The following is a 12,455-nucleotide window of genomic DNA, read 5'->3' as shown; positions in this document are numbered from 1 at the left end:
TGTGGTACACCATACCGAGTAGTGATGTCTGCGATGAATGTCACGGCAGTCGGCCCGTTCAGCTTCTTGATTGGCTTTGCTTCAATCCACTTGGTGAATTTGTCCACGGCGACAAGCAGATGTGTCATGCCACCGCGGGCTATCTTGAATGGGCCCGCCATGTCCAGCCCCCAAACGACAAAGGGCCAGGTGAGGGGGATGGTCTTGAGTGCAGAAGCCGGCAGGTGTTGCTTGGAGCTGAAGACTTGGCATCCTTTGCAGCATTTGACTAATTCCTTGGCGTCTTCCAAAGCAGTCGGCCAGAAGAAACCATGGCGGAAAGCTTTGGCGACAAGTGATCTTGAGGCCGCGTGGTGTCCGCATTCGCCTTGGTGGATATCCTTGAGGATTGCTATGCCCTTCTCTGGCTCGACGCAGCGCTGGAAGACTCCAGTGACGCTACGCTTAACAAGTTCTCTGTTTATTATTGCGTATGCTCCGGCTCGACGTTGAACTAGTCTTGCCGAGATCTCATCAGCCGGCAGCTCTTTGTTTACTAGGAAGTTGAGGATGGGCTGGGCCCATGATGGAGCTGTGACTTCTTCTGTTGTCAGTACGGCTACTGTGACCTGGGTGGGTGGGTTGGGTGGTGGAGAGTTGGAGTCGGCCACCGCCTGTTGTGTCGTTGCAGTCCCCGGGCCGATTGCTGCAGTCCCTGGGCCGACTGCTGTAGTCCCCGGGCCGCTAGTCGAAGTCCCCGAGCCGCCTGCTGGGTTCCCCCAGTCGGATCCGACTGCATCAGGGGCAGGCGGTACGAAGATAGAGTCCGATTCTGGAGACGGCTTGATAGACGGTTTGAGGAGGCGCTGGAGAGAGACACCGGTTGGTATAGCTTGTCGGGTGGAGCCGATCCGTGCCAGGGCATCTGCTTGCTCGTTGTCGGCCCGTGGCACGTGGAGGAACTCGCACCCTTCAAAGTATCCGCTGATTTGCTGGACGAGGAATCGATAGCTCGCCATGTTTGCGTCCTTGGCGTCCCAGTCGCCAGATGACTGCTGGACCACCAAATCCAAGTCGCCATAACACAGGATCCGGCGTATGCTGAGCTCTTTGGCTAGCCGGAGCCCGTGTATGAGCGCCTGTACTCAGCCACATTGTTGGAGGCGGCAAAATGGATTTGCAATGTGTATCTGAGCTTGTCGCCCTTGGGAGAGGTGAGGACGATGCCGGCTCCCAAGCCGGTGCGCATCTTGGATCCATCGAAGTGCATCCGCCAATGAGTGGGGTCGGGAGCCGGCGGTAGGTACTGGGTCTCGGCCCAGTCGACAAGGAAGTCGGCCAATGCTTGGGACTTGATGGCGGTGCGGGGCTGGTAGAAGATCGTGTGAGGAGTCAGCGCAATGGCCCACTTAGCCACCCGACCGGATGCATCCCGGCTGCCTATGATCTCGGCAAGCGGGGCAGTGCATACGACCGTGATGGGATGCTATTGAAAGTAGGGCTTTAGCTTCTTGGCGGTGAAGTACACTCCATAGCACATCTTCTGGTAATGCGGGTAGTTTTGCTTCGAGGTGGACAGTACTTCGCTTAAATAATATACCGGCCTCTGGACTAACTGAGCTCGGCCTTCTTCTGGGCGCTAGACCACGATGACTGTACTGACCACTCGGCTAGTCGCAGCAATGTAGAGGAGCATGGGCTCCTTCTCAGTCTGCTGCCAGGACAGGTGGTGTGGTCAGCATCTTCTTCAACTCGTGGAAAACTTGGTCTGCTTGGTCGTTCCACTCGAAGTGGGTGGACTTCTTCACGAGTCGGTACAGGGGGAGAGCCTTCTCCCCTAGCCGGCTGATAAAGCGGTTTAGGGAGGCCAGGCACCCGGTAAACTTCTGAACGTCTCGCAACTTGGTAGGAATCTCCATTCTCTCTATGGCCTTGATCTTCACTGGGTTGCACTCAATGCCGCGTTCGGAGACCAAAAAGCCTAGAAGCTGGCCGGCTGGTACTCCGAACACGCATTTCTCGGGGTTGAGCTTGATCTGGAATCGGCACAAGTTGGCAAATGTTTCTCTGAGGTCTTCCAGCAGGGTGTCGTGCTTCTCCGTCTTCACCACAATATCGTCTACATAGACGTGGGCATTTCTGCCGAGTTGCTTGAGGAGGCATTTCTGCATGCAACGCTGAAAAGTGGCACCGGCATTTCTCAAGCCGAATGTCATAGTCAGGTAGCAGAAAGCTCCGAATGGTGTGATGAAGGCGGTCTTCAGGCGGTCGGCTGGGTCCAACTTGATCTGGTGGTATCCTGAGTAAGCATCCAAGAAACTCAAAAGCTCACATCCGGCTGTGGAGTCTATCACTTGATCGATCCGTGGTAGGGCAAACGGATCTTTGGGGCAGGCTTTGTTGAGGCTGGTGTAATCTATACACATACGCCATTTGTTGTTCTTCTTCAACACCAAGACCGGGTTGGCAAGCCACTCTGGATAAAACACCTCCATAATGAAGCCGGCGGCCAAGAGCCGGGCTATCTCTTCTCCTATGATCCTTCTTTTTCCTCCGACAGTCGGCGGAGAGGCTGCTTGACTGGTTTCGCGTCCGCTCGGACGGGTAGCTTGTGCTCGGCGAAATCCTTCGGAACACCCGGCATGTCCTTTGGGGACCATGCAAAGATGTCCCGATTCTCACGGAGGAAGTCGACGAGCTCGCCTTCCTATTTACTGTCCAGGTTTGCACCAATGACAGCAAACCTCTCCGGGTTCTCCGGGTCCAGAGGTATCTTCTTTGTCTCCTTGGCCGGCTGGAAGGAGCCCCGAGCATCATATTCCTTGGGGTTGGGGGACAGGGCCGACTGCTTGCCGGCCATGGCCACGACTCGGTCCAGCATCTTCTTCTCTTTAGCAACCACGAGGGGCTCGGCCAGTCGGCTGCTGGCTGCAGCACACTCGATGGACTTCTTGTAGTCTCTGGCTATAGTGACGATCCCCTTCGAACTCAGCATCTTCATCTTGAGGTAGGCGTAGTGGGGCACAGCCATGAACTTGGCCAGGGCTGGTCGGCCAAGCAAGGCGTGGTAAGGGCTTTCTAGATCCACCACTTCAAACCAGATCGCTTCTCGGCGAAAGTGATCCTTGTCTCCGAAGAGAACATCCATCTTGATCTTGCCGACTGGGGAACATGACAGGCCGGGTACGATGCCATGGAACACAGTCCAGCTTGGCATGAGCTGCTTCGCCTTGAGGTTCAACTTCTCCATGGTGTCGCGGTACAGTATGTTGATGCTGCTTCCACCATCAATCAGCACGCGGGAGAAACGGGCAGCTCTCCTCTCCGTCGCGAGGGTGACGTCCAACACCAATGCGTAGGAGCCAGGAGACGGCATCACCTCTGGGTGATCGGCCCAGCTCCAGCTGATAGGCCTTTCAGACCAATGCATGAACTCGGGGTTGCTGGAGGCGACCGCGTTGACTTCTTGGTGCTGTCGGCGCCGACTGCGCTTGTCTTCAATCTGGCTCGTGAAGACGACGTAGGCGGCGTGCTCATCTGGGAACTCATCCTGAATGGCTCCGACTGCTGGTCGAACAGCCGGCTGCTGAGGGGCTGGAGGCGGCCGGCCGGGAGGCGGAGGCGGCACCAGCCCCTCGCCCTTGGAGATCCGCGTGAGCTAGTGGCACTTTCGGGTCGTGTGGTTGGACGGCTTCGCGTCGCTGTGAAACTTGCAGGGGGCATCGAGAGTTTGCTCGTAGGAGAAGGCCGGCTGCCAAGCCGGCCTGCCGCCCTTCTTCTTGGGAGCGGGCCGCTCTTCGGGCTGTTCGTCTTCGACGGTGGCGACTTGCCGACTGGTGGAAGGCGGCATGGGGGCCTTGCGCTTGTGGTCGTTCTGGTAGGGGCGTCGGTTGGAGTCACCAGCCGGCATCTTGGGAGCCGGAGCGAGCACCTTTCCAGAGGCGTCCACTCGGAGTTCGGTCTTCATCGAGGAGTCGGCCGTGGCGTACTTGTCTGCTATGATCAGCAGCTTGTCGAGGGTAGTCGGCTCGTCGCAGAGGAGTCGGTGCTTGAGGAGGGTGCCCTCTCGGCACCCGGCGGTGAAGTATTCTATGGCTTGAACCTCGTGCACCCCCTCGCAGGAGTTGCGGAGCTCGGCCCAACGCGTGAGGTAGTCGCGAGTCGATTCGCTGGGCCCTTGGACGCATAAGGAGAGCTGGCGGGGCTTGGGAGGCTGCTTGTATGTGCTGGTGAAGTTGCGTACGAAGACTTCCGTGAAGTCTAGCCAGCTGTTGACGCTATAGGGCTTGAGGCTGTTCAGCCAGGTGTGTGCCGTGCCTTGAAGCGTGAGAGGGACGTACTTCACGACAACGCGCCTGTTGCCGTTTGCTATGCTGACTGCGATAGAGTAGTCGATCAGCCAATCTTCCGGCTTCACGGAGCCGTTGTACTTTGGCGTGTCTCTGGGGAGTGAGAATCCTTTGGGGAAGGGCTCGTCGCGGATGCGGGGGCCAAAGCAAGGCGGGCCAACATCATCTTCTTCTTCTAGCGCCAGGGATCGCGCTAGGCGGTCGATCCGATGGCGGGCATCATTCTCGCCGACTCCTTCGCGGTGACCTAATCGGCCACCGAGAGTCGGATGCGTGACAGGCGGCGGGGTGGGATATCTCTCCCCACGAGGCGGGGGGGGGGGGGAGGCGGATTGCCTTGTCATTCCACCGCTCGGGGGCGGCCTTCTGCGTCGCGCTCAATGGTGATCCGAGTCCGGCTGCGGCTAGCAGCCGGCTCCTTGTCTTTCCTTGCGCGGGCGCCGCTTGCAGTCAGCGTCCGGGATGTCGCGGCGTGTTCTCGGCATGGGGGAGGACTCTCAGCGCGGGCGCCGGCTTCATGCCGTTCTGCGGCCGCGTCGATTAGCTGCTGGATGCGTCTAATCATGTAGGGGAGCTCATCAGCCCCCAACCCGTTCAGCTCTTCTGCGGCCGCCTGAGCGGCACGCAGGTTCTCGAGTGGCGTGGCGTAGACTGGGCGGTCTGCTCCCAGCATGCTGGCGATGGCCGCGCCGCGCCTCTTGACGAGGCCGGCTCGGCTCGGCCCGCCAGGAGGCGGCGTACCGAAGGCGGCGCGGTCGACTTCGCGCTGGTGAGTCTCAGTGAAGCGTCTCATGGATGCTATCTTCTGGCCATCCGCGATGAGGGCGAAGCGGCGTGCCTCCAGAGTCTCAGCGTCGGCGTCGGCCGGGATGGGGACAGACAAGTCGTGCAGCGCCGCTTGTAGGGTGTCGTGGGCGTTCTCGCCCGAGACGACGCCGTGGCTGATGACCAGCACCTCAGTGACAGTGCTGCTGCCACTGTCGGCTCGAGTGAGAGGGTCGCCGATGATTACCACGTCGGTGGGGAAGGCGTCAAGCGATGCCGTGTCGGAGTCGACAAGCATCGGGTCGGTGGAGCCGACCGACTCCAAGTCCACAGCAAGCTCGCTGGAGACGTGAAGCTGGTCGAGGAGGCTGACGAGGCGGTTATCGGTGTAGTCTGTGCCCGTGTCGGACGCGGGCTCGTCGGAGATGCGAGTCTCGCCAAGAAGGTCGGCGAGGCAGCTCGTCGCGTAGGCGTCGTCGACGCCTTGCCGCGCGTCAGGGCAAGCGCCATCGGGCGTAGCGGGCTGGCTACGCTCGCGGGGGAGGAAAAGGGTTCCTGTCCAGAATAGGTCTCCGGACGACGGTGCACCTGGCCCCACGGTGGGCGCCAAATGTCGGGTGGTAGGTGCGACATATGCCAACGGGTGGCTTATCATTGTGGGAGCTAGTAAGACATCGCCGGTGCCTGGAAACGGGATAAGGCAAAGACATGCACGCTGGCGGATCTTACCCAGGTTCGGGGCTCTCCGTGAAGATAACACCCCTAGTCCTGCTCTGCCGGGTCTCCGCATGATCACTAGATCAACACAAGTAGCTACAAGTGCTCCTTGAGCTGTTTGGCTAGAAGAAGAAGAAGGGCAAGGCTAGCTCTCCTTTTCTCTCTATGTGGTGTGTAAAACTCTATGAGATCAACCCTTTGCATGGGTGTCCCGGGGGATTTATATAGGCCTACCTCCCAGGGGTACAATGGTAATCCGGCTGGGCGCGGGTCCCAGCCGTCAGTGTTTGTGCTCGCCGGCTTCTCTGCCGGCCATTGGGGCCCGCCGACTGGTGGGTCCCGCCGGCTGCCGGCCTCTTGGCCGACAGGCTGGCCCCACCGCCTGGGGGCCTTGTTGGCGGCTGGTTACTGTTGCCTCGCCCCTGATGACGAGGGCTTTGTCGGGGTGAGCGTGGCTACAGTGTCGCCGCCTTGCGGGCTCTCACTGTACCCTCACCTCGTCTTGTCTCCTTAATGATGCACATGTTTCGAGGGAGGGAGGTAGCCGGCTATTGGGAGCCGGCTACGCCCCAGGCCGACTAGGGGAGGTCGCGCCGCCTTCGAGCGTCTCTCTGGCTAAAGGGGCCCGCCGCCCGCGGGCCGTACTGGCGCCTGTCGTGGGTGACATCGAGGTCGACATGGCTACAGTGCCGCGCCGGACGGGGGATGGCTGACCCGTACGGCGCCCTGTGGCCATGCATGTTCCGGGATTCGGGGGTAGTAGGCTGTACTGCGGCCATGCCCCGTCTTATCGCCGTTATGTGGGTGCAGCCCTGGTGGGTGCAGTCTTGGCCGGCTTCTGGGAGTCGGTCCTCTTGGGGCCGGCTTCCTGGAGTCGGCCATCTCGTAGCTTTCTTCGGGAAGGTTTTTGAGGCCGGGTCGCCTTCTGGTAGTCGGCCTTAGGGATAGCCGGCCAGAGGAAGGCGGCCCCATGCTCTGGATGCTTGAAGGCTCGATTGGCCTGATAATTTTTCGAAGAGCCAGGGGAGTCGGTTAGGCTACCCGTGGCCATTTACTCCGACAATCGTTTTGGTTTATCCTACACCTCATGATTAATCACCGGATGAGCGGAAACCTGTGGGTCCAAAGGGGTCACATACCCCTCTGAAACCGTATCCGCCTCATCGTTCTCTAACTCCTTTTCTATCCCTGTAGTGGGAACAAGATCTTCGCACAGACTCTGTAGTGTTGTAATACCTATATTATTAATATCATTGTCATTCATAGGTTTCACTGCCATGATATTTCGAATCAAATCCAGGGCTCTATCCGCTTCTAAGTCCAACAAGTCATTAACTGATTTGGCAATTTCCTTCCTATTACTACCAAGAGAGATCCCCAAGTTACCCGCATTATTTATTATCTCATGCCCTGAAAAATGCAGAATGGAACAACTTGTATTAACTGACATACCTGTAGTTGCTTCGACATCTCGAAGCTTGGCTGCCGCGCATACATATATACTAAAATAGTCTTTATTGCTCCCCTTATTCATAACAGTTAGAATATAAACCAAAATTACCATCAAACATGGGAAAGGTATAAATTATAGTGTTTGTTTTTCATGTTACATACATTAACTAAAAGAGTTAACCTTGGGTTCATCATTCAAATCAACCACATTTTCCACTAAGAATGCCCCACATAACACGTTACATTGATGTACACATTATGTCTTATAACACCAACCATATATTCCACGCTCTGTCATATTTAACGTTATTCAAACAACTCATAAACAATTGTGTTGATTTATGAAATACAAACTAAAGCATGCATGTTTTTCACCTGACAATTGTAGTTAAATCTTTTGCTCGTAACAACTAGCAATTTGGAATATCATATTTGCTTATATTTATTGCTTTAAGAAAAGCTCTTCTCCTCCCGTCGGCGCCGCCGCCAGTCCGCCCCATCCTTGATGGCCTTTAGGCCATGGAGGTGCGGAGGATCTCCCCCCCCCCCCGCGCGCCGGAGGGAGGGACCCCGTTCTCGTTCTTGTTAGATTCAACGTCTTGGTTGGGGTTGTGTGGCGGCGGCGATGTCACTTAGTATGAATAATGTCTCCCACGTTCTATCCCCGTCCCGATGGTGCCTCTAGCATCGTCGGAGGGCGTGTGGAGTTTTGTCTTCGTCGGATCTCGCGGGATTTGGTCGGTGCTTGTCTTCGGTGGATATGTTTGGATTCGGTCTTCGTTCATCTTCGTTTGAGTGTTTACAAGTTTGACCCTTCTGATCTACGACTTCCTTCATCGTCGATGGTTGCTACTCTGGTGTGATGGTCCTATGAGGCCTTAGCACGACGACTTCCCGGCTGTCTACTACAACAACGTTTGCCGGGCTCCGGTGAGGGAGGGGCGATGACAGCGGCGCGCCTTTGGTTCGCTCCAGTGCTTGTAGTCGTCGCTAGGTGGTCCACGAACATGTTTGTAATTTTCATTACCTCTGTTGTTCTTTGTACGGCCATGATTGAAGATGAACAGATTGGAAGTTTGTCACATAAAAATATATTTATTGCTTACAAAGAAGTTGTCGATAACACCCCAATAAGATAAATATTGATACTTTAAAATACATGTGTACTGATATTTCTAGGGAATTTTTGGAGAATATTTTTAGGGAAATTTCAGCAGAGTTCTCCTAAAAGACAAAGTGGTATTTTTAGGGAGAGTTCCCCCAAAGACAAAGGGATGTTGTTTTATAGTAAAAGACATATTAGTTTTAGCTGCCAAGGATTTTTTAAAGAATGTTGTGTTTTTCTTTCAAGTTTTTTTTGAGGCAAGTGTTTTTTTTCCTTTAAGTTTTTTTGAGGGGTATTTTTTCCTTGAAGTGTTCTGTAGTGATGCTTTCCCTTGTACAGCCCAACTCAATAAGCCTACTAGCCCAGTGCGCCCGCCTGTGCACGCATCTCACCAGGTCCACACATATCCCCTACAAAAAATAAATAAAACGAAGCACCCGTGTACCACCACCGGCCCCTCTCTCTCTCTCCCGCACGCGAACCCGGAAGCCTCGCTTCCGCCGCCGCCGTCGCCGCCGCTCCGCGCCGCGCCGCGACGCAGAGCTCGCCCGTGCTCCCCTACGCACGGAGCTCCCGGCTCTCGTCGGCGCAGGTAACCCTAGACTCCCGGATTCCATCTGATTCCACCGTACTTAACCCTCCATGCGTCCAGTTTCGGAACCCTAGGAACCCGTCGGCCAGTTGTTACGGCCGCCTCGTCGCGATGTTCCGAGTTAGATGGGCGATTGGTCGGCTTGATTTCACAGCTTCTTGGTCTCGGCGGTTTTCTACGGGTTCAGTCCAATTCCTCCCGATTGGCTGTTTTGGGGATCCTTCGAAATATTCGTGGAATCACCCCCTTCAGTTTTTGCGTTTGTTTTCCGCACGGGGTTAGGTAGTATCTCGATGTCGAAAATTCGGGGAGTTTTAGTTGAGGCTGTAGTTGAATTGGTGTTAAGTGGACTCTCCAGATCTTGAGATTTCAGATCTGGGACTAGGATATTGTTGCTGTTTGTCTGGATTTGAATTGGGGTAACTAGAGCGTAGTTCGGGGAATTTGCTAGATATGCTTACGTTGTGTAACATGCAGTTGGTGATCTAAAAGTGTATATAATCTTGTCGGCCTTTCGTGCCGTGTTGTGCATATACCTCGGGACGAGGAATCCTCATTATAACTGGTTTCTCTCTTTACTAAACCCAGGGATTTGTTCACCATGGCCCGCTTGTATGTTGGCAACTTGGATGCCCGGGTGACTGCTGGGGAACTTGAAGACGAGTTTCGTGTGTTTGGAGTTTTGCGAAGGTCAGTTTCATTACAGTTTGCCTTCGCAGTATTTTCTTTGTAGGGAATTTTTTTGATGCGTGAATTCACTTATTGTATACTGCAAGGATAATCATTCATGCCAGTGCTTATAAAGTGATGTTGGATCTTTGAAGCAAAATGATAATCATGTATGCCAGCGATTATGCTTATAAAGGGATGCTAGATCTTTGAAGCAATTATGTTGTTCACAATTGAAGTTGTTATTTAGTTATTTTCATTCATGTTTGAATCGTCTCTATGTAACTAGGATACATTCCATCTTCGTAACTTGTATGTTCAAACATGTCCAACTATCCAGTGAAATGCTTTCTACTTCTAGCGGTGCTTGTGCTGTGGGTATGCTCGTTCACCAATGAACATCAGAACATAACATGCTTAAGAACTCCTATCATGGACTTTTAAATTGAGTTTTTGGACCACCGAGACATGCTGCTTATTTAAGTGTGTCTGAACCTTGAACGCTTTTTTCCTTCAAAATGGTATGGTTCAGAACTTCATATCTTTTGAGGTGGAGACCGGTATCATTCAGCTGATGAGATGATCAGTTGTTCCTTTGTAAATACTCAATGGCTTAGTGTAGATTAAGATTTTCTCTATCTCTTGACATGTTGGACTGACTCGTGTTCAATGTAGTGTCTGGGTTGCACGTAAGCCACCTGGTTTTGCGTTTATCGATTTTGATGACAAGCGGGATGCTGAGGATGCACTTCGTGATCTAGATGGTAATGTAACCATTTCTCTTGTGGAGGCTTGTTTGAATCTTGGGCAGGACATTACATCATTACTTTGTTTCCTGGATCTGATTTTAATGGCAAATGTCTGATTAGCAAAAACATGTAGAACTTGCAGTCTTTTTTGCTCATCTTTTTGGTTAAGGAAGCAAGCTTTCAATGGTTAGAACTTAGAAAATAATCTCTTTTCTTTTAAACTTAGAAAATAATCTCTTTCCTTTCAGATTATATACACATCCTAGCCACTAGACAATCTTTCTGAGTTCTTAGATCATGAACTTTGCTTTTTCAGATGCACACTTTGTTATCTCATCCATGACCGTAGATCGTAATCTAAAGTATTGTTTCTCTTTTAATAGGCAAGAATGGATGGAGGGTTGAGCTGTCTCGCAATGACCGTGGTGACCGTGGAGGTCGTGGTGGTGGTGCTGGTGGTGGCGGCGGCGGTCGTGATCGTGGTGGGTCTGATATGAAATGCTATGAATGTGGTGAATCTGGGCATTTTGCTCGTGAATGTCGTCTGCGTATTGGTTCTGGTGGTCTGGGCAGTGGAAGGCGTCGCAGCAGGAGCCGCAGCCGCAGCCGCAGTCCTAGGTACCGCAGGAGTCCGAGCTATGGCAGAAGGTAACAAATTTTGTTAATGCATTCAGTATTCTAAGTCTTTTGTTTAGGTTAGCTCTGTTGTCCATTTCGTTGTATACTGTTTATGTTAAAAATGGTTGCTTGTTCTTTAAGAGTTCTTTTACCTACCATGACAAGCTCGGGTGCCTGATTTTTTTACTTTTTGTTATTGTTGGTTATGTGCGCCTTCTACTTTGTGGCATTTATGCCTAGGATTATGATTGAAGGAATGAACTCTTAGAAACTAACTACTCTGCAAACAGAAGTTACAGCCCTCGTGATCGCTCTCCAAGACGCCGCAGTGCTTCTCCAGCCCCAGCCCGTGGTCGCAGCTATAGCAAGTCACCGGTCCGTGCCAGGGATGATTCTCCTGATGCTAAAGGGTAATGCAGATTCTGTGGAAATATCGCCTGTCTGCTTTGTTGCATTTCTTCATAAAAATTACCGTGTCCTATTCTCATACTGGACTGCTCCCCCAGGTTTCGCCGCAGCCGGAGTTAGACCTGAAGCCTGTGTCCGATGCATGTTCTCTGAGAGAAGTTACTCTTTAGCTCTGCCTGCTAGGAGTACTGAGACCTGACGTCAACTTCTTGACTTCGGTTAAGGTTTCAACTTTATCTATAGTTATCTTTGCTTCTGATTCTGTCATTAAAAAACTTATGTGGTGGATGTGGTATGCAACTGAGACATATTACCTTTCTTTCTGTGTGTTAAGAAGGCATCGTCCTGCACTTCTGCTTAAACGACTCAGCCAACTACGGCTCTTCAGTTGTTGTCTTCGTGGTTTTGTTGTTCGCTCTTCATTCTTCGCACGCCCTTACTGCTTCGCGCATCCTCCATTAGTCCCTGCCTGCGATGCGTCTGACGTTCTTCGTTGAAGAGCTGCCTTCAAAATTAGTAATCTCTTTATCTCAAATTGATAAGTTTGGATGTGCTGACAAGTGCAACTTGTTAAAGTAACCGGAGCATTGGTTTTGTGTATAGAGCCAGGAGTCAACAAGGTATTGACCGTGCAGCACTTGAGTGAAACTAATTCTACATCTTGTTCATAGGGAGAAAAATGGGCCTTGAGCTGCGCTCTGTAGTAGAGCATCAAGGAATTTGATGAGGCTGGCTTCATCGAGAGTCATCCACTTAAACAGTTTTGTGGACTTCATCTTGTCTTCACCGAGAGTCAATCCATTTAAACAGTTTTGCGGGCTTCATCAGCATTCATATTCTTCGCAGTCTGAATAAGTCTGCCTGCTGCCTGCACTGCACTGCACTGCACTGCATAGGCTCGACTTCATCTTCATCTGCGCGCTTCATTTGTTATCCTCGACAACTACACTGCATAGTCTCCGTCTTCTACTTGCTGCGTGCACTGCATAGTCTCCGTCTTCTGCCTGCTGCCTGCACTGCGTAGTCTCCGAATGGGAATGTCTTGCCATCTC

At 52.7% G+C, this 12,455-nt stretch overlaps 1 protein-coding gene across 3 annotated transcripts; it reads left to right on the top strand.

The window, feature by feature from the left end:
- The first annotated feature begins 8,750 nt into the window (after nt 1-8,750).
- Nucleotides 8,751-11,795, top strand: LOC109734964 (serine/arginine-rich splicing factor RSZ21). 3 transcript variants are annotated; one of them, XR_006665633.2, is made up of 7 exons: nt 8,753-8,959; nt 9,548-9,649; nt 10,304-10,392; nt 10,761-11,025; nt 11,286-11,405; nt 11,502-11,627; nt 11,741-11,795. XR_006665633.2 is itself a non-coding variant. In XM_020294153.4 (6 exons), the coding sequence occupies exons 2-6, from the start codon at nt 9,561-9,563 to the stop codon at nt 11,521-11,523; spliced, it is 585 nt and encodes a 194-aa protein (XP_020149742.1). In that variant the 5' UTR covers nt 8,751-8,959; nt 9,548-9,560; the 3' UTR covers nt 11,524-11,765. The 3 variants fall into 3 exon arrangements, 1 of the variants encoding a protein (XP_020149742.1); XR_006665632.2 differs by having other exon boundaries at nt 11,738-11,765; XM_020294153.4 differs by having other exon boundaries at nt 8,751-8,959; nt 11,502-11,765.
- Nucleotides 11,796-12,455: the final 660 nt, after the last annotated feature.

The sequence above is a fragment of the Aegilops tauschii genome, chromosome 6, assembly GCF_002575655.3.
Source record: "Aegilops tauschii subsp. strangulata cultivar AL8/78 chromosome 6, Aet v6.0, whole genome shotgun sequence".
NCBI classification, from domain to species: Eukaryota; Viridiplantae; Streptophyta; class Magnoliopsida; order Poales; family Poaceae; genus Aegilops; species Aegilops tauschii.
The sequence above is the reverse complement of the archived record's forward strand: the minus strand, read 5'-3'. Positions and strand labels throughout refer to the sequence as shown.